General features: G+C 46.4%; 1 protein-coding gene across 4 annotated transcripts in view; it reads right to left on the reverse strand.

The window, feature by feature from the left end:
- Positions 1–21,349, reverse strand: part of Dgcr2 (DiGeorge syndrome critical region gene 2) — a 56,462-nt gene that overhangs the window by 9,274 nt on the left and 25,839 nt on the right. For 2 of the 4 annotated variants that reach the window (XM_034515047.2, XM_076942598.1), the window contains exons 3-7: positions 10,760–10,882; positions 9,191–9,401; positions 8,027–8,103; positions 7,523–7,699; positions 714–917 (exon numbers count right to left, since the gene is read on the reverse strand). In XM_034515047.2, coding sequence (XP_034370938.1) covers positions 714–917; positions 7,523–7,699; positions 8,027–8,103; positions 9,191–9,401; positions 10,760–10,882 — 792 coding nt within the window. Of the gene's footprint in view, positions 1–713; positions 918–7,522; positions 7,700–8,026; positions 8,104–9,190; positions 9,410–10,758; positions 10,883–21,349 lie in introns of all 4 variants that reach the window. The other 2 variants (XM_076942599.1, XM_076942597.1) reach the window with 1 other exon arrangement.

Here is a 21,349-nt window from a genome sequence, read left to right on the forward strand (position 1 = left end):
CTGGAGAATGAGGACATAATCTTCATGCCTGCCCAAGCTGCTACTCTGTGGGCCTACCCACATCACTTTCACACAGTGGCATCCAAGAAAAAAAAAGAAATTCATGGTTTTTTTTTTTTTTTTTTTTTTTTTTTTTGAAATTCAAGCTTTTAATTCATATTCCCTGAGACCCAAGTTCACGCTGAGATGTCAGTGGCTCTGAGGTCCCACACAGGCCCTCCCAGGAGTAGATACAGATCCAGGGCTTTGCACTGCTAGCTAAGTGCTCTGCCACTGAAAGTGTCCAAGGTTCTACACAGTGTGCACCTCAAGGGCACCACCTAGTGGTGAAGAGTTTTATCTTAACACTAGGGCATAATCCTTAAAACATGTATTACTATAAGCAAGGACTATTTATTTCACCACTTTCCACATCCCACCATAACAAGAGGAGGAAGAAATCAAATGCATATGCAAATTTCAAGTTTAGCTCTTACTCTCAGGAAGTGAAAGACAGGTCTGAAGCTGTCAAGTTGATCTGTAAGCAGTCAGCCATGCTGAGACTCAAGTTTATTTATAAATATTACCTTAGAGTGGGAAGCAGGCAATGTGAAGGGTGGCAGTCATCGGGGCATGTTGCAGATGCCCTGAGCCAGCTCTACCAGCACATGCTGCCAGCACTGCCCTGTCATCAACAACAAGCTCTTGAGAATTCTTGGCTTTTGGGGTCTCACCTGGGTCCAGACACATGAACTTGCAGCATTCCTTAGGGTCCTTGCGGTACTGCTGACATCCCTGGGGCCGCTCACACAGGGCAGCAACACACATCTCAGGCTCCCCGCGATGGCAGGTACAGCTCAAGCATGGGTCATCTCCCTTGGGAGTGAAGTAGAACCCTTCATCCACCACATTGTCTTTGATATCAACACATGTCTGACCTGCAAGGGGCACATGTGCACAGATGTGTTACCAGCAGCACTGAGACCCAATTCCCTTCCACCACCTGCACCTTTGGAGAGAACAGGGCAGCTGAGGAGCTGGCCAGCTCTTTTCTGCAAGTCCTCCCTATAGGCCACCACACGGTCTGGAGAAAGCACAACTAGCCAAGACAGATGGAGCCCACTGCCTCAGAACAGTAATGGCAGGTTTCAAGGTAAAGGTCCCCGCAGAAGCATTTGGTCAAAGTGTCTGGTTCATTTATGATATTTCTAAGTGCTATGGATATTAACTATTTAAAACTGGAGTGTACGTAGAATGAGTCTCTAGGCACTGCCTGACAAGATGGTCCTCTGAAACAGACACGTGTGTAAGCCGTACAAAGTGACCTGGGAGACTGGAGCAGGGAAAGAGCAGCCTGCCTCTTAAGCTGGTAAGAAAATGTGACAGATATGTGGGAGGGAATGGGCACAAGGTAAGGAAACCAGAACAGGAAGCTCATTCCACTCTCCAAATGGCATGGAAGTTTCTGAAGAGACTTCAGAAATCTGACAGCTCTCTTCAGTTAGAACTGGGGTCATCCTTTCCCACATGGCCATCATGTTCCAGGGAAGGAAGAGAACATTCTCTGCTATGACAGTGAGAAAAGAACAAGGGAAAGAAACAGAGTCCTTAGAGAACTATGGGTACCATTAAGTATCCCCAAAAGGTTAAGCATCAACAGATGTCAGACGCAAGTACCAAGAGAAGGAAGCAGAAATGTAGTTTAAAAAATGATGACTGAAAACTTCCCCAATCCAGTAAAAAGCAAAACCCTACGTTCAGAATACAAAACAAACTCTGAATAGGATTAAAGACAGAAAAATTTACAAGCAGGCACATTACAGTAAAAATACTGAAAATCTAACAGGAACATCCAAACTTCTGACGTCATCTGCAAATGTGTTAGGCCTCACAGCTACTGTGTGATGCATGTAGCTGGAGGCCTAGAAAAACAATTAAAATTTTCTTTATATATATGAATTAGGGTAACTCTGATGAAAGAAAATATTTAACTGGAGGCTTGCTTACAGTTTCAGAGCTTAGTCTATTACCATCATGGCAGGAGCATGGCACTAGAGCAGGAGTTAAGAGCTGCATCCTGATCCATGATGGGGCAAGGCACATGACAGACAGACAGACAGACAGACAGAGGCCCTGACCTCAGCTTTTCAAACCTCAAAGCCCACCCCTAGAGACATACTTCTACCAACAAGGCTACCCCTCTTAATTCTTCTAATCCTTTAAACAGTATCAGTCCCTGGTGACTAAGCATTCAGACATAAGAACCTAAAAGGGCCATTCTTATTCAAAGCACCACAGATGGGAAATTTAGTCAAGAAATGGAAAGAGCAAGCAGACTCCGAGAAGCGGAAGGACAGAGTCAGTGCAGCGAGCACCCTTTAAGAGGATCTTGAGCCTGCCTGAAGCAGCAACGGCATGGCACGCTGCACAGCACGCCGCGACAACAGAGCACATGGTAGGAAGATGTCATGTGATTCAGAGGCTGGAACAAATTAGCTCTAAAAGGACATTATTGGAACCACGGACAAAACTGGATCAATGCATTGTTCATGATGGCATGGTATTACAGTCAAATGAAATGTCCTAAGCTGAAAAATGTACTATGCTTACATCAGCGTGTCTTTGTTCTCAGCAAATACGCCGTATTGCTACAAGTCCATAGGATGGCTAGTTTTGTGGACGTTGAATTGGTAAGACACACACAGGCATGTCCCATAAAGGGCACGAGGAGTGCATTACACACCTTGCAACTTCTCCCTAAGTCTAAAATTATATCTAATAGTTACTCAAGTTCACCCCTGCTCTGTCTAGTGCAGATGGTCCTATAAGGTCTTGTGTATCAAAGACTCAAGGACAAGATTATCTTCAACATGTATAGATTTAAAGAATGGCATGGAACTGCTTCCCAATTTCCTAATAAAATGAATCTAACTGCGGACAGAAGAGCGGACCACAGCCTGGGTGGTGAAGTGGTCAGCCTGCTCTTCCCTTCCCTCGCTGCTGCTTCAGCTTCCCAGCTCCCACCCTGAGGGCAGCCTGGCTGCAGATGGTCAGAGAGCTCTCAGCTCCTGCTGTGAAGCCTTGGCCTCAAACAGAACAGCAGATGGCAGCAGGCACAGGAGGAGTTGGAAACAGCCACATTTCATTGTCTCTTCTGTGTTGCTGTTGACTCAGCAAAAGTAGGTGATCAAAACCCAAAGGCGGGTGATGAAGTAACGTAAAAGTCTATACAATAAAGTGGTCATGCTGCCATGGTCCAGCTGAAGATCTCCATCCAACAGAAAGGGTTATCTTTAAGCTCTTAAGGGTAGAACCTGAAGACCATTACTCTGTCTTTGTTAAATCTCACCTGACTACACCAGGAAAAAGGACTAGACTGCTGAAATAATAGCTGAGTCTTTTAATGCTCCAAGCTTATACAGGCTGTTCTTATTCTAAAACTCAAGACATATAGGAGGATGGCCTTTGATGGGTGCTGCACGAGAGAGTGGAGGAGCCACCTGCATCGTTCCAGAGGTGCAAGGGTCCGTGACTGGCAGCTGTGTGAAGCACATGCCAATCACAGGACAGGATTATTTTATTCAACAACTGCTGAGAGATGGAGCAGTAGGAGCCCTGTAGAAAACTCATGCCAACTGCTAAGGCACTCAAGTACTGCAGCTACATCTGCCCAGGCCTGGTCAAAGAATTCAACTAGTATAACGAAGACAGTTCAGATTGGATTCAACAGGATATTGGAGTCAACTTTATTAGGAAAAAGGAAAATCTTGGGGAAGACATTTGTCTTCCAAGCTGATGACCTGAATTCTATCTCCAGAAACCACATGGTAGAAAAAGAAAACCAATGCACTTACTGTGCATATCTCCACATATGTGCACACACATGTTCTCACAAAAAGAATCTTTCCATTGGCATTAAAAAAGATTTTTAGGACCTGAAACTTTAAAAAACAAAACAAAACAAAAACCAACTTTAATTATGTATACATGTTCATATGTGTGGGTACCTATGGAAGTCAGGAAAGGGCACGCCATTCCCTGGAGCTGGAGTTACAGGTGGCAGTGACTTCCCTAACATGGCCGACTGTGTGTTGTACATGGCCTTAACCACTGGGCTTTGTCTTCAGCCTTGTGAAATCATTTTTCTTCTCAAGTTTGATTTGACACAACCTATCTTGAAGTTATAGATGAAATAATTCAGAACTCCCAATTGGTGTCAGATGTCCTCTCTATAGAAATATTGTCCTGAGCCATTTTCATGGACTTTGGTGTTGCCTGCATAGACTGCAGAGATTTGAACAGAGCTGTAGATGCAAGGCTGAAGCTGGAGAAATGAACACTGACAGGTTGGAGCCCAGTTATCAGACAGGCTTTAGAGCATCGGTGCAGGCTTCCACACCCAGACTGGACCCAGCGTGTCATCACAACTGCGTGTCATGTCATCAAATTGACTTCACAGTCATTAAGGTTAGAAAAACAGAAGAGACGACCTTTCTGATGACCTGGTGTCTGGGCGGCTGTGAAGGAGTGTGTAATGAGTAAGTACATCAGCATGCTGATGGAAAAGACAACCATTGTGCTTAACTTCACACTGAGAATTTGCAGCTTATGTAAATTAAATATAAAGTATGTTTAATTCTTTTTGTACCCTGATATTTTGCGTATTAGTCAATTTATTCAAGATTTGATGGGATTTAATAATATGTAAATAGTTCGATAGATATTGCTCAGATTGTTTTGTTTTTCCAAGACAGGGTTTCTCTGTGTAGCCCTGACCATCCTGTCTCAGTCTGTAGATCAGGCTAGACTTGCACCCAAAGATTCACCTGCCTCCTCTGCATCCCAAGTGCTGGACTTAAAGACGTAAGCTACCACCACCCGGCTATGTTCCACGCTTCTTATGATAAAAAAAAAAAAAAGTTTTTAAGAGGAAAAGGCAAACTATAGTCGAGAGAATAAAAAACAGCCAAGAAAAGGATGGAGTCAATACACACCCTTGGCCTGCAAGTGCTCTCCATTTCAGTACTCTCCTGGCTGCCCCATTCCTATTTCCCCAGCCCACCAAGGGTTTTTTGTTTTGTTTTGCAAATACTTTTGGAGCTAAGAAGCTTGTCTCCTGGATGCCTCTTGATTACTTGCACTTTTTGTTTTAAAAGAAAAGACTATTGGGCCAGCACTATATTGCCAGTTATTAAAAACAAGCAACTTGGGCTGGGCGGTGGTGGTGCACACCTTTAATCCCAGCACTTGGGAGGCAGAGGCAGGCAGATTTCTGAGTTTGAGGCCAGCCTGGTCTACAGAGTGAGTTCCAGGACAGCCTGGGCTACACAGAGAAACCCTGTCTCAAAAAAAACAAAAACAAAAACTCAAAAAAACAAAAAACAAAAAATAAGCAATTTAGCTACAAAAATTGGTATATTCAAAAACTTAATGCCTTTCTAATAAAGGCAAAATGTTTTGTTGTTGTTTTTGAGACAAGGTCTCACAGTGTAGCCCTGGTTGGCCTAGAACAAGAGACCCACCTGCCTCAACATTCCTAGTGCTGGGATTAATAGTTTGTACCAACAGGGCCAGCAGAATGTGACTTTTTATATATTCTACACAAATTATTGGGTTTGTTTTTTTTGTTTTGTTTTTCGAGACAGGGTTTCTCTGTGTAGTCCTGGCTGTCCTGGAACTCACTCTGTAGACCAGGCTGGTCTCGAACTCAGAAATCCACCTGCCTCTGCCTCCCAAGTGCTGGGATTAAAAGCGTGCGCCACCACCGCCCGGCTACACAAATTATTGTTAACTTCTAATATGTTTAGTAATTTCATTTTGATAACTGGATCTCTTATTTGATATTTTAATTTCTATCTGAAAAACTTTTTTAAAATTTCAAATTACATTTACTTCCTTGTTTATGTGTGTGGTGTGTATGTGCCATGTGTATGTGTTTATGTGTGTGGTGGGTGTATGTGCCATGTGTATGTGTTTATGTGTGTGGTGGGTGTATGTGCCATGTGTATGTGTTTATGTGTGTGGTGGGTATGTATGTGCCATGTGTATGTGTTTATGTGTGTGGTGGGTATGTATGTGCCATGGTGCAGGGGTACATGTCAAAAGACGACTTGAGGAAGGTGGTTCTCTCATATCAAGTAGTCCTGTGTGTTGCATTCGGGCTGTCATCTGTACCTGCCGAGCCGTGTCATGGTCTGTGGGGATATTTTTTTAGTGCCAATCATTAACCTATTTATTGTAAAAAGCTAATTTTCTTCACATTTTACAATCTGACTTATGAAGAAAAAGTTGTAACAATAAACTTGAACTTCATTTAGAAAACAACAGAAATATGAGCCAAGGAGAGTACAGAACAGGAGTGTGCCAGGCCAGGCTCACCTCTTACGAGCTATAAACGATGTGAAACAAAGTACCAGCATATGAAATTCACAGTATGAGATACACAAACCCACAAGGATGGTTAACCATCAGACATGACGGCAGGTGCGTGAGCTCCCGCTCCTTAGGAGGCTGAAGACAAATGCCTGAGCCCACAGAGAAAACCTCAAACAAAACAACGTCTCACAAAAATGAACCAAGGGATGAGATTAAGGAAGGAAGCCCACATAGCTCCAGGAAGCAGAGAAGCCCTGCAGTGCCACACGATGCACTCCCATGGAGGGCAGGAAAGAAGTGCTTCCCTCCCCAGGACACGGTTAAGGTCCTGTAGGAATCATGAGGCTGATGCTGACCCACTGAAAGCACTCTCCTCATCATCACGGGAGTGGAGACCTCGGCAGGGGGAGGCAAAGAAATCTAGGAGTGAAAATGTAAACTTATAAAACTTTATGTACAGACACGTAAGAGAATCCCACAGTAAAAGAACTAGTAAAAAAAGAGAAGGCCCAGAAGAGCAAGAGGCAGAGAGAGTGGAAACCTGTGCTAGACATGGAGGTCTAGCCTGGCCTGGTATTCCCTTGGAGTGTGGTGCTGACAAAAAACTGACAGAGAGCAAGGGTCATTATAGGCCCAGATACCTAGAAAACAGGCCTGTGACAAGGTGGGGGAGGGAGGCGATAACAACACAACTGAGGACACACCTAACTCGAACCATGTATCAGCAGCAATTAAGGCCAATCTTGCTTGTCAGCCCTTCCCAGAGGACTGGCTGGAGGAGGGCCAGTCCCAGCTTTGCTTGGTATGTCTCCACTATAAGTAGAACCCTTGGTGTAATATTTGGGTGGATGTGTTGGCAAAGGGCTGGGGAGACTCCCAATCCCATATACTAGGAAGAGAATTCATACAGAGCAGGCTCAACAGTTACTAAGGCCCTTGACAGTGCAGAGGTACCACATGCTTCCCCAAGCCCTCAGATCACTGTTCTCCCCCAGTGTCTTGAGAACACTGAAGTCACAAAGCAAGAATTGTTCCTATGAGGGGAAGGGAACCAGGGGTCAAGAACTCCTCTATGGCTGCTGGGGCCGCAGAGCCAGGGCCAGGTGGGTGGCTCTACTTCAAAGCACTGTGAGGTTGGCCCCTACTGGAGGCTGACCCGGGGACTCACTTCTTTTACACAGAAATGAAGACTTCTCAGAGCAGCTCTCTGCGTGCCAGCTGTGGAGGTCATGGTGCCTCAGGGTAGGAAAGTGGAAACACTGGAGTTGGGCGCAGAACACGTTGTCATTTTCAGACATGGCGGAGGCGAAGATGGGATCTGGGGGCAGGAACACTTCTGGGGAGCCTGTAGGGGAGACTACAGGTAAGGCCAGATATGCCAAGCTTTAGCAGATTGTCACAAACAGTCCTCAAGGAGGTCCTAGTGTCAATAGGACACCAACCGCAGGGCTGGCGGACTGCCAAGAATTAAAGGCTGCTGCAACTCCAGAGAAGGTGCCAGAAACACAGGACCTGACCATAGGTCAGCATGCTGGCCCAGGGGCCTTCTCTGTAACTACTGCCCATTTCCATGTGCCTTGTCCCACTCAGTGGAAGGAGACAGGGAGACTCCAACAGTATCTTCTGAGTCAGGGCAGCTCCCCGTTTCAAACTTAACACCCACAATACTTACCTTTGAAGGCCACTTCCCAGCGGCCTTCTAAGGAATGGTTCCGGCCGGTAATGACATACTGATAACCAACCCAGAGCCTGCAGAGGACAGAAGGACAAACCTCAGTACCTGAGTGAAACAGCCTTTGATGACTATACATGTACATATGTATGTATGTATGTATGTATGTATGTATGTATGTATGTATGTATGTTTGTATGTATGTAGAGTACTGAGGACGTTTACCTTCTGGTCCAGGGGTTCAAGTTTGCAAGGCAAGCACTCTACTCCTGCACCACAGTGGGCTCTTCATTCTGGGATAGACTAGATTTGAGCTTTTGACTCTAACTCCTCAGCCCCACAAGGAGCTGGTTTGCTATACACCACATAACTGAAGTTTATCTTGAAATGGCCCTCTGGCCACTTGCCTCTTAGGTCATCATGCTCCCCTGGCAGAATGGCAGCTGTGCCATTGTTAGGAGGCAGCAGGTGACTGGCAATGAACACTAGCCATTGTTTGGACCCAAAGAACTGTGCTTCTAGAGATGGGGAGACAACTGGCTGCCATTTCCAGCGTCCACCCCTGCAGCCTGGATAGGGCACATGGCGCAGCTTTCTGAAGGCAGCACGGTGAGGACTCTGGTACATTTCCGTTTCCTAAACATGAGCTCCACAAACACTGAGCCTTTAAGCAGGCTGCCACTTTTCTGTTTCCTCTAGATGATCAGGGCCTGGATCTCGGGTGGCAGGCTCTGGGCAGATGGCCTGAGCTGTGCCTGGCACAGGCCCCACACCCATCAACACCACATGTACATGCACTTGGAAGCCTAAGGCTTCTGAAAGGGAAGACTAAGCAGGGCCCAGGGAGCACACAGCAGAGCTGACAGCCTCCCTTTCTCAGAAGGCACTCCCACCCACATGTGTGCCCTTCTTATCATGCCCAGAGCCCCACATGGAGCGGCCCCTTGGGATGCAGACTAGCACAGTCTGGCCACAGTCACCAAGTGCAGCTGCATCCACAGGGGAGATCAACAAGGCCCTGTCCTCCTCCTTTGTTTACAAGCCCCCCAACTTTCATCTTGATGCCAAACTCTACCTGCTCCTACTGATGGGGATTTGCCTTCCTCAGGTGTGGGCTGCCAGCAAGTGCTCAGCAGGGAATAGACTCCGAACCCCAGGACTCACTTGCGCTGGTCTTTCCAGCCGAAGCTCCGCTCTGGCTGGTCCCATTCCTGGGCCAGGACGAAGCGCAGCTCCTGGTCAGTGGAGAAAGTGGCAAGTGAGCCATTTACACGCTGGCAGGTCTGTGCAGCATCCCAGTAGTTCTCTCCACTGAGGTAGACCCGGTAGCAGCTGGCTGTGCCTTCATAGTGGTGCCACCCACTCGGGCATTTCCCTAGGAAGCATGAAGAACGGAAGGGGAGTTGTCCCCCAAATTAGAATCATGATTTCCAAAGTGGAATTACATGTGCTACGTCAACAACAGTTACACTTCAGAATCACTGTGGAGAACTAGGGCTTGTGTTTTACTTTCATCTTAGGAGTGTGGGTGTTTTGCTACATGTATCTGTATATCATGTGTATGCCATGCTTGCAGAGGCCAGAAGAGGGCGTCAGATCTCTGGTCCTGGAGTTAGAAGTTAGAGATGGCTGTGAGCTACCATGTGGGTGCTTACAATCAAACCCAAGGCTCCTGGAACAGCCATCCCACCAACCCAATCCTCATGTTTAGGTTCAAGGTATGTGTGACTGACTTAACACAGACACAGGAGTCAGAGGAAGGAAATGGCAAGCTGGACCACATCTGAGGCGTGCTGACACAATACTGTGTGCAAGGACAGCAAGCTGGATAGCCTATGTGCTCACTGTTCATACCTTAGGTAAGCACGGTTGAGTGCACCGGCACTAACAGCCTCCTGAAAGAGACGGTGTGGCTCACTATACACAGGACACACGTCTGAGTGTAGGGAAGGGGCAGCAATTAATTCAAGTTTCTCACACATGCTCAGATACCTGCTTACACATTTCCACATTCACTCAGTCTTGTTCAAACCAACAACTATGGCTCCATACAAGGGTAGGAGCTGTAAGGTGTGTTGGGAGCCTACAGGGTGGCTAACCTTCCAGGGTCATCACTGAACAAACTGTGTTGGGCTTAGGCAGTCACTATAGGTTGGTGGCCAAGCCCTAGGACTGGTGATGGTCAGCACAGACAACAGACACAGGTTGGGTTTGCAAAGTGGCTCTCCCATGCTGAAGCTATGAGCAAAGAGTTAACACAGACGAGAAAACAGACCCCTGTGCCCATTAGAGGCATGTGCAACATCTTTCTGCTATGGATCTGGCTATTCTTGTCCATAAGAGGATGCCATTACCTTAGCACATCTGCTCAGGGTAGGGGGAATTTTCAACTATGCTTTGCATTTCTTCAGAAGGCTAATGTCATGGGTTACTCATTTACTAGTCACCAAGAACGGGAGAATGTTCAGTCAGCATTACTATCTCTGAAGGCAGCACTGTGAAAACATGCAGCCTGGCTTCAGAGCTTGCTTGGGCACCACTTGGGAGCTGGATGTGCTTGGCAAGCCAACGTGCAGGCTCACTCATGTCCTCCCAGCATCTTCCAGGGCTGCTTTAGTACACTATACCCTCAGCAATGGCCTGAAGAGAGCAAGGGCTGAGCGAGGCCACAAACTCAAGGTCGGCTAACAAATACTTTAGTGGGCATTGCCTTAGGGCAGGTCTGCAACTTACTGCTGAATCGGACAGGCTGAGCCACATTCACTGTGTGGAAATGTGTGGGGTCACCTCCTCTGGTCCGCCCCTGCCGCAGGTCCACAGTTTCCTTCCCATAAGGACGAGCCTCTCCAGTCACTTCTGAAAGCAAAGGAAGTAAGCTCATTAGCAGCAGCCGGGGTACAACTTAGTGGTTTGCGAGCACTGAGTCCAACGGCAGCTCAGGGCTGGAAAGGCCTGGTGGGGGTGACATCAGGAGTCGCACTCTGGCCTTACTGGATATTTGCATGAATAGGACAAGCATGTCTCTGGTGATGTAGACCTCTGACTTTACTCTGCTATGGATAGGGTCTTGTCCTTTACAAGCACTCTTTGTAGAGCCCCAAGTCAGCCATTCCTGCTTCACAGCCCTCAGTGCTGCCTGCTCCACAGGATACCTGGAGGGGCAGTTCTTCCAAAGGCCGGGCTGCCCTCTGCAGCCTCATAGGCCTGGTGACCTCCTGTTAGTGTGCAGGGGAAAGCTAGCACCTGCAATCTTCTATCACACTGTCACTGGCCTGTCCCACCTGTCTGTGCACTTGCCTGTGGATCCCAAGGCTAACCTTCAGGCCAGTGCCTCAGGATACAAAGTACCTGGCATAGGTTCTGGTGTGCAAAAGATCTTAAAGCATGGTTGAAAGTATAAATAGGGGGCTGAAGATAGGAGGAACTTTCTAGCTTTACACAGAATGATCTAACAATCTGCAGGTCATTCCTTTTACCTCACAAAGGAAGAGTGACTAGAAGAAGTGAGGCAACTGACCCAAAGTCATTGAGCAGGAGACAATATGATTTCCTGGGCCCACCCCATCCCACTCCACCTATATGGGGACAAGGTGAAGGCTAACATAACAGTAGGATAGTGGGTATGTATGGCTGCCCTTAGACAGGAAGATCAGAGCAGACTGGCTGGAATGGCTAGCCTGAGACTGAAAAAGTGGCAAGGTATGACCTACAAAGTGCTTCCTGACTGTCTCTAACAGACCGCTCCTCTCTAGATACCAATCCTCTCATTATGAAACAATATCTAATGTAAAATATTTAAAGTGCTTAAGTTTAAAAGTTAAAATGTATCAGCCATTACTATATTAAGTCTCTCTTAAGTCTCTTGTTTTTTTCTGTGCAAATCCTTGAATACTGGGATGCGGTCAGAGGCAGTACAGCTAGTGAGCATGGGGCCGTGAGCTCCATCTTCATACAGAAGAAAAAAGAGGGGGAAGGGGTAGAGATGTCTGCTTACTTTTCTACTGCTGTGATAAGACGCCATGACCAAGGCAACTTGTAAAAGAAAGCATTTAATCTGGGCTTCCAGTTTCAGATAGTTAAGAGTCCATGATTGTCATGGCATGGAGCATGGCAGCATGCAGGCAGGCGGGCATGATGCTGCAGGCAGGCGGGCGCTGGGATAGTAGGTAAGAGCTCTGATCTTGAAATACAAGCCAGAGACAAAGAGGAGAAAGCTAACTGGGAAGGAGCGAGCTTTCAAAGCTTCAAAGCACTCCCCCAGCAGCACGCCTGCTCCAACAGGGCTGCCCTCCTCACTGCCTGCTCCAACAGGGCCGCCCTCCTCACTCTGTCTTTTGGACTTGGATGGAGCTCACCTCCCCAGACTTGGGGCTTTTTCTGCTGTTTGTACTAAAAATATTTTCTATGGTTCTGGCATGGCCTTCCTCTCTGGCTATGCCCACAGTTTTAGACAGGGCTTTCTCGGTGTTCTCTGCACATGCCATTGTATGTGTTAACAGCTTACTAATGTTCTTGAGTGATGCACTCAGTCTTTGCCCTTGTCTTTCAGCCCTGATGTTCTGCTTGCTGGAGGTCCACTCTACCTGTGAGGCTTTTGCTTGTCATCTGCCTTCCTAAACTTTTATTTTCTGTATCATTTCAGTTGGGTTTTTCAGTATTGTTCTTTATATTCTATTTTCATTCTGTACGGACTTCCTTGTCTCCTTGAATTCAGGCTTCAGTTGAAGAGTCTCGTCATACTTTTGAGTTCTTTGGAAATTCATCTAAGTCACTGTCACTGGGGAATTTGATTCAAGGATTGTACATTTTAGATGTGTCGTGGAGGCATTTGTGTTTTCTTTTAAAGTTTTATTGTGTGTAGGTCAGAGGACAGCCTTCAAGACTCAGTTCTTTCTTTATCCCTGGGATCCGGGATTAAACACAGGCTGTCAGACTAGTGGCAAGCATTTACTTGCTGAGCCATTTTGTGAACTTTCATTCTCCTGTGTTTGGGGTTGGGATCAGGAATTAGATTACTGGTTAAACTCTTATTTTGTCCCTTTTCTTAAGGAAAACCTAGGTGGTACTAGGAGCTGAAGCACTGCTTTTGCTCTGCTGGTGTTCAGAGCATGAGGTCCCATCAGCCCTCCTCCTCCATTAGCAGAATGTATCTGCAACAACAGATAGTTAATACGCAGGGATAAACCCTCTGTGAAAATAGTCAACTACGAAGTCATCACCCTCTGAAAAGACCTACATACAAACCCCACAAAAACAGACAAATTACACACACACACATATACACACTCACACTCACACACGAGCAACAACTCCTCCCCAAATAATCATCCCTTAAATGTTAATTTGAGACACTCTTGATACTGTGTATTTATGTCACTATGGATATGAGTGGAAAGAAAAGTAGAAAGAACCCCCCCACACACACATACACATCGAGAGAGAGAGAGAGAGAGAGAGAGAGAGAGAGAGAGAGAGAGAGAGAGAGAGAGACTACTGATCAGTACTGGGTTGATGGAAAGCAGAGGAGACAATAGAAGGGGAAACTATAGGGGCAAAAAAAGCAGGTAGGAGCACGAGGGAGGCTTAGCAAAGATAGACTGATATGAAGAGAAAACAGTCCCATCTCAGGAAGCCAAGATGCAGAGACCCTGTGAATTCAGCCAGACTGTGTTCTGGTAAAAGCAAAGAGTAAGGAGAGAAATGGGGAGAGGGAAGGGGAGGGGAAAAGGAGGGGAAGGGAAGTGGGGAGGGGAAGAGGAAGGAGGAGGGGAGGGAGAAGGAGAAGGAGAGGGAGAGAGAGAGTGAAAGGACCTTGGAGCTGGTCACCGGGCTCTGGAGACTGGGTAGAGACAGACCATGGAAACCTTCTGACCTGTTGTAAACTCCCTCTAGTCTCTTCCTTCCTTCTCAGGCTTCTTCCCACTGGTCTGCAATAGCTTTTCTGCAACTGTTCTTCCAGTTGCAGACTGACAGTGAGGTCTCAAGCAGGAAGCCAAATCTCTGTGACTTCCTTCAGGTGCTGAGTGTGAACGCTGGCCACACTTGTAATCAGCTCTTGCCAGCGTCCTATGTGCTGCTTGGAATCAGTGCAAATTCCCAACAAAGGCTTTCAGTTGGCTGAGCACGGTGCAGATCTGACTTTAAAGTTTTCGCTCCCACGGTCTCACAGGACTCTACTGACAGGTTGTATGCTGTAGCACCGTGGCACTCGGCTCTTGGGTTGCTAACCCACTACAACACAACTCTTCTGTAGGGTGGCCAAAACCCAGCAAGGAGAGATGGTTTTTCCAGGCTTCTCCATCTAACTGCCCTGTGTTTCCTCAAGTGTTTACAGAGCGCCTGAGTGTCACCTGCTATCTTCCTGAGGGAAAATGTTTCTACAGTTTGAGAGAGTCTCCTTCTGTAATATGGGCTGTCTCCGGCTGCAGAATACTGAGATTACAGGTGCTGAGCAGCCAGCTGGGTCTGAATGTCTCAGTTTTGTCAGCTCCCCAGGAGGCAGAAACCCTTGCTAGGCCAGCATTCTGCCACTGAGTAAAGCCTCAACCCCTACCTCCCTACTTCCTTCTTTGATTTAGATCTTTGTCCATATTCTCCTTTAGTTCCTTCAACACACATTTAAGATATTATTTTAGAGTCTGTATTTCTTATATAAAAAAAGACATGAAAATAGAAAGGGGATTTCCTGGGCAGAAAAGCATGAAACAGAGTAATAGGTAAGGAATAAAATTTATTATATACATGTATAAAACTGCCAAAGTATAAAAATAAACATTGCCACCAGGCAGCGGTGGTACATGACTTTGATCCAGCATTCAGGAGGCGGAGGCAGAGGCAGGGGGATCTCTGTAAATTTGAGGCCAGCCAGGTCTACAGAATGAGTTCCAGAACAGTCAAAGCTACACAGAGAAACCCTTTGCTAAAAAACCAATTGACTACTTACTTAATTAAAATAAATAAATAAAATGAACATTGGCTTAAAAAAGAGGTCTCTGTTTTTCTACAGAGATGGGCCATGTTCTCCTTTTGTCTGTGTAAAGGCACCCACCCATCTCTCTCCTAGTCTTTGAAGACTTGCCCAGTGCTGGAGAAGATACCTACTTAACAGGCTTGGTGGGGGCTTGAATCAATGTGAGATGACGTTTGTACAGTCTTCTCAGACCCCTTTGTGCGTGGTCTTTCCTGCTAGTGCTGATGTGTAAGCTGTTCCTGATTTACACATGCACTACTTTATGTATTAATTTTATGTGTGAGCACACTGTAACTGTCTTCAGACACACCAGAAGATCCCATTACAGATGGTTGTGAGCCACCATGTGGTTGCTGGGAATTGAAGTCAGGACCTCTGGAAGAGCAGTCAGTGCTCCTAACCCCTGAGCCAGCTCTGCAGCCCACTACTTTTAAATGTATTCATCTCCCCTCTGAAAGACTCCCTCAGGCAGCAGCTTGCTACCTTCCTAATGCCATGACCCTTTCACACAGTTCCTCATATTGTGTGACCCCAACCATAAAATCATTTTCGTTGCTACCTCATAACTGTAATTTTGCTAATGTAATGTAAATATTTTTGGAGACAGAGGTTTGCCAAAGGAGTTACAATCTATAGGGTGTGTGTGTGGGTGGGGGGGGGGTCTCTGTTGTAGCCTTGGCAGTCCTAGACCAGACTGGCCTCAAACTCAGAGATCTGCTGGGATTAAAAGTGTGCGCCAGCACTGCCAGCACCGCCAGCACTGCGAGGCCCCAGACACTGCAGGTGTGCAGCCCCCTTCATTTAGAACACCCGCACTACACTCTGCACAGCACCTTCCCACCTGCCACCTCACATCATCAGGAGAGCCTGACAGCAGTTTCTCAGGGAGCCCTATCCAGTGGAGGTGGACACAAGAAACCATGTGGAGTAAACACAGCTAGAAACAATGCTGAGCCGGGCATGCTGGCGCACACCTTTAGTCCCAGCACTCAAGAGGCAGAGGCAGTTGGATCTCTGAGTCCAGGGCTACCCTGGTGTATACAGTCCATTCCCCACTACATAGAGACCTTGTCTTAACATGTATACATGCATGCACACATGCATGCATACATCCCAGTACACAACTTTTTAAAGTGAGGTCAGATTGGTCTAAACTATGTAGCCAAGGCTAGCCTTAACTTTTGATCCTCTTGCCTCTATCTTCCCAGTGCTGTGACTCCAGGCATGTACAACCATACCTAGTTCACACAATGCTTGGATCAAACAAAGTCTACCAACTCAGCTGTGCTTCTACTCCTGTTTGCTTGTGTTTGAGACAAGGTCTTTTATGTCGTCCAGGAAAGCTTTGAATTGGCAATCCTGCTTCAGCTTCCCAAGAGCTGAGACTGGGCATGTAACCATCACAGCAGCTGGACATGGCTTCGTCCTAACTAGGTGTCTTCTTGGTAGACTTCCAAATCTTTCTCAGAGGTGGACAGAGTCCCTTTGTCCAGTCTCTAGTTGCTTTGGAATGTCTCTGTGGCAAAGTGAGGACTTAGAATTTCCTAGACTGCCATTTTGTTAAGTCAGAATAGTTGTGTGTGTGTGTGTGTGTGTGTGTGTGTGTGTGTGTGTGTGTGTATGTTTGAGACAGGGTTTCTCTGTGTAATTCTGGCTGCCCTGGCCTCAAACTCAAGAGATCCACCTGCCTCTCCTCCCAAGAGTTGGGATTAAAGACATGTGCCACCACTGTCCTGCCAGAATAGATTTTTCAAGTTTTCTTTTACTACTTGAGTTAACATAACAGTAACTGCTTGTCTCTAATGCAGGATTACTGCATACTATGCTGTTTTCTAAGTACCAAATATTCCATGTATCCTGTTATCTAACAGGACATCCTGAATTTAACCACTATTTCACACACACTGTTGAGCATCCATAGAGTCCAGAAGTACTAATTGTTTTTCATGGTTAAGAGGAAGATGGTCTAGGTAAGCCAGACTGTGGGTACTTGAATGAGGGACAGCTTTTTAGCTGGGAGCCTTCTATTATGGCTATTCCTGTGACACACTTGTTTATCGCCAGATCAGACTCCTCTGATCTCGTCCGAGATAATCCTTAACTCTTCCCTCTGTGTCCCCAAGTGGCTCCTAATTCTAACAGAAAGAGAATACAACCAGCTCTTCATCAAGTAAAAAGGAGCCAATGAATCTCAGCTGCGGCACTAGACAGGCTCAGCCACCGGTGCTCTCAGTTCTTGGTGTGCACTGTAGCTGCTAACTGCATACTGTATCGTTCCCTCACATCTTCATCCCAAATAGTCCTTTCAGGTACCTGTCTCCCACTTGTCTGCTATGGACTTGCTGTTACCACTGGACTGCACAGGACTAGAAAATATGCATACGATGTTTTGGTGGGCGGAGTCAGCTGTGCAGAGTGGACAAAAAGGGTATGGTGCTGAGACTCTCATCAGTCCTAACCCATTCCCCGTGCCAGAGCCTGTCACTTGTTAGTTTTCAGGGATCCCACAGGGCAAAGTGAACTTCTTATTGCTCTCTTCAGGGGGTCCATGCTGTGGCTGCTCTGTTAGGTTAAGTCAGTTCCCACTCTGCTCCTGCTGCAGTTCTTTAAAAACTATAGGCACATGTCTAGAGTTCCAACACTTGGCCCTAAGGCAGGAGGATCTTGTGAGCCTAAAAGTTTGAAACCAGTCTGAGCAACATAACTTTGTCTCCTCAAACAACAATAACAATCTACATCAGCATTCCAAAGAGTGAAAGCTATAAGCATAAGTGAAATATAATAATCAACAAAAGCTCATCTGATGGGCTCAGCTCACAGCACTGCTCCTCCCAGTGTCTGTCCTTGTTTTCCCACCACGCAGGGACCAAGAATGACTTTGGAGGAACTACCAAGCCATGACTCTCCTGCAGTGCTCGCTCCTGTGCTCTCTTCAGCTTACCTCGTTGGCTAAAGCTTGTGCTTTATTGTTGACCCACACCTACGCTTCACTGCAGTTTTCTGTCCACTGCCTCTTGTCTACTGACATATATGTTGATAATGATACCTAACACCACTCTCTGTCATTGGCACAAAACATTCTATCATGAGGTCATGTGAGTTGTTTTCTAAGATATTAGTAAAATATGCTTAAAGAATTTCTCTAAGCCGGGTGGTGGTGGCGCACGCCTTTAATCCCAGCACTTGGGAGGCAGAGGCAGGCGGATTTCTGAGTTCGAGGCCAGCCTGGTCTACAGAGTGAGTATCAGGACAGCCAGGACTACACAGAGAAACCTTGTCTCGAAAAACCAAAAAAAAAAATTTCTCTAAAGTTCTCCCAAATAAGAATCCTAGATCATGACAATGGTCTGATATAGAAGACAATACCTGTTTTCTAAAGTAGGTGGATCAATTTATCCGCCTTCCACCAACAGAGAGAGACCCAAGCTACCACATCACCAACACTTAGTTTTTCAGACAACTTAATTTCTGCCAACCTCAGTTGTGTAAGCAACATCTTACCCAGCCTTTAGAGCACTAACTCGTATAGCTCTGTGTTTAATTGTAACTTGTAGGTGGAGGTTCCCTAATTGTTTGATTGGGTAAATAAAGACAGTAGAAGCCAGTCGCTGGGAGAAGATATAGAGGCGGGTTTTCTGGGTCCCAAGAGAAAGAGGAGGAGACGACATAGAGAAAGGGCCTTTCAGCCAGGCTGTGGACACCATGCAGGCCTGGGGGCTATTCTAATATAGAATAGCTGATGAGTTTAGGACAACAGATTCCAAGCCCAGGGGTTGCAACATCTGGCTGATTTTAAATATTAAGATTGTCTGGTGTTTTCCATCCATGGCGACTCAAGTGAGAGAGAGCTCGCAGCCACAGGGTGGTCATTGGCAGTCGGCAGAGCCAGCCACAGGGGTGAATGGTCAGTGTAGAGATCGCCACTCCTGGAAAAGTGTCAGCTAGCCATGGAGCTGAGAGAGGCCAGGGCAGTCGTTAGAGGACAGTGAAGAGAGGTGGAGAGACCACGCACGGGTGGAGCTCTTAAGAAGGCACAAGCGTGGATTTTTAAATTACACGCAACAGTAACTAGTAACTTTTTTTGAGAAATAGCTGTGACTTAGGAACTGTGGTCTTTTTGGCACAGACTCTCAGTGGGACCTGATGGCTGGTGATTTGGCCAATAAATCCTAAGGATCCGCCTATTTCTGAGCCCCACAAATGCAGCGATTACCATCTTAGTCCACAATCTGGGGATCAAACTCAGGTTCTCAGGCTTGTACGGCAAGCACTTTACCAACTGGCTTCCATTTCTCCATTTTACAGCTGATATTTTTTAGGCGTGCGCCACCACCGCCCCGCTGTTTGTTTGTTTTTCAAGACAGGGTTTCTCTATGTAGCCTTGGCTGTCCTGGAACTCACTCTGTAGACCAGGCTGGCCTGGAACTCAGAAATCCGCCTGCCTCTGCCTCCCAAATGCTGGGATGAAAGGCGTGCGCCACCACTGTCCAGCTTTTACTAGTGTCTTTAAATAAAGGGAAGATCTTATTTTTAATCTAGCAAAACCAGCTGTTTTTAAGGTATTTTAACCTCCTTATCAAAGTTGATATTCACTTAGACTGTTTTTACATTTTTTTCTGTACCCTAAACTGCTATTTTTCTGTGTGAGTTAGGGATCCAATTCCATTTTTTTTCCCAACTGTCACAGATGTGACACAATTGCTATGATCCAACTCTGCCGCTGCCATGTGTCATACGCCTTGCATCTATCTGTAGCCAGTAAAATTTTCTCTCTTACAGGCCCATTTAGTGCCTCCGTAAACCAACTCTGAAGTAAAGCTTGCTTCTTGTAGGCACAGCTCTTTCCTCCTTCAGAATGATCTACAGAGACACTTCCACACACCTTAGAATTGAAGCCCCATTTCCACAGAGCCTTTTGGAGGACACGACATTGTTTACTATAGAGACTAGACACTCCCAAAGCTGGGAGCAAAGCAACGGGAGTCTAGTGGACAGCTCTGCCTTCTGCTCCACCTCCATAGCTAATCCTGAATGCTGGCTGCAAGGAACTAAAGCTAACATCAGTGATGCTCCTACCCCTAAGGCAGCTGGTGGTCATAGCAGAAAAGTGTGTCCTAGTCAAAGCTGATACTTTCACATGAGACCAGGGAGAAGGGAGTTCTTTGCCTTCCCTTGTCAGCACCTCCTAGAGTCAAAGGACACACTAAAGGCTGCTGGCAGGGGTTCTGAGAACTGAGTTTATCCTTCCAGTTTCTGAAAGACAAGAGCCCATAAAGGGCACACTTTAGTATGCCACCCATTTCTACTTTCAAAAACCTGTGAAGCTGGGGCACATTCTTTCTGTAATGTCAGCATTTGGGAAGAAGAGTGGGCTCAGCTTCAATCTTGAGTTTTAGAGCAGCTTGAGCTACATGATTTGCCTCAATAAAACAAAACAGTAACAAGACAAAGGCCACACTCCCTCCTCTCTGGCTGCTCGCACTTTCTTTGTGTCTGTATGCATTGTTTAGACATGCCTTTGGAGGGCAGGGCAATGAAATAATCTAGTGTGGCCAATTCAAGAAAATCTCACGTTCACACACAAAAGTGGCTTTACTGAGAATGGCTGGGGCTTTCCACGGGTTCATTTATACATTGTGTAGGAAGACCACAGCTTTTCGAGCACAAGTGGCTACCCACTAAGTCTTTGCTCCCTCCTGTGGAAGAATCTCCCAGCCTCCATGTAGCCCTGGTTGTCCTCAAACTTGGGGAACTCTTGTTTGCTTCGGCTTCCTGAATGCTAGGATTACAGTCATGAGCCCTGATGGACAGTTATTTTAAAGTTAAAAAAAAAAAAAATTAGAAAAAGGGTAACAACATTTCAGCAGCTATTATGGAAGTAAGATAAGCTATCACATTATTCCTCTGTGTTTTCATAACTTAAATTTCTCAGAAATAGGAATCAATCTGTTTCCAAGTAGCCTGTGACCTGGCAGCCCACTACAAGTACAAACACAGAGACAAGGCCAAGGCAGGTGAGTCCTACTGTGGCTCAGTCTTCGATCCTCCAGACACAAAGTGTCTGTGTATACACCATGCCTACCTGTCATGCTCAGAGCCAGGAAAGGCTGCTGCACTGCATCAGACTTCTAAAAAGCACAGCAATTCACAAAAGTGAGGAGCCGACTCTTCCTCCTCTGTGCCAGGCCACAGGGCCTGAAAGGGAAATCAGAGGTAGTCTCTACTTCAGTGTCTCTAAGAGAGCAAGCACAGCATGGCTACCACTGCTTGCACAAGCTGCAGCCGTGTCTCTGAAGCTCTGCAGAACTTAGAGCGTACAGGCAGAAGACACTTTCAGAGCAGCAATAAGCTTG

This window comes from Arvicanthis niloticus, chromosome 12, assembly GCF_011762505.2.
Source record: "Arvicanthis niloticus isolate mArvNil1 chromosome 12, mArvNil1.pat.X, whole genome shotgun sequence".
Classification (NCBI taxonomy): domain Eukaryota; kingdom Metazoa; phylum Chordata; class Mammalia; order Rodentia; family Muridae; genus Arvicanthis; species Arvicanthis niloticus.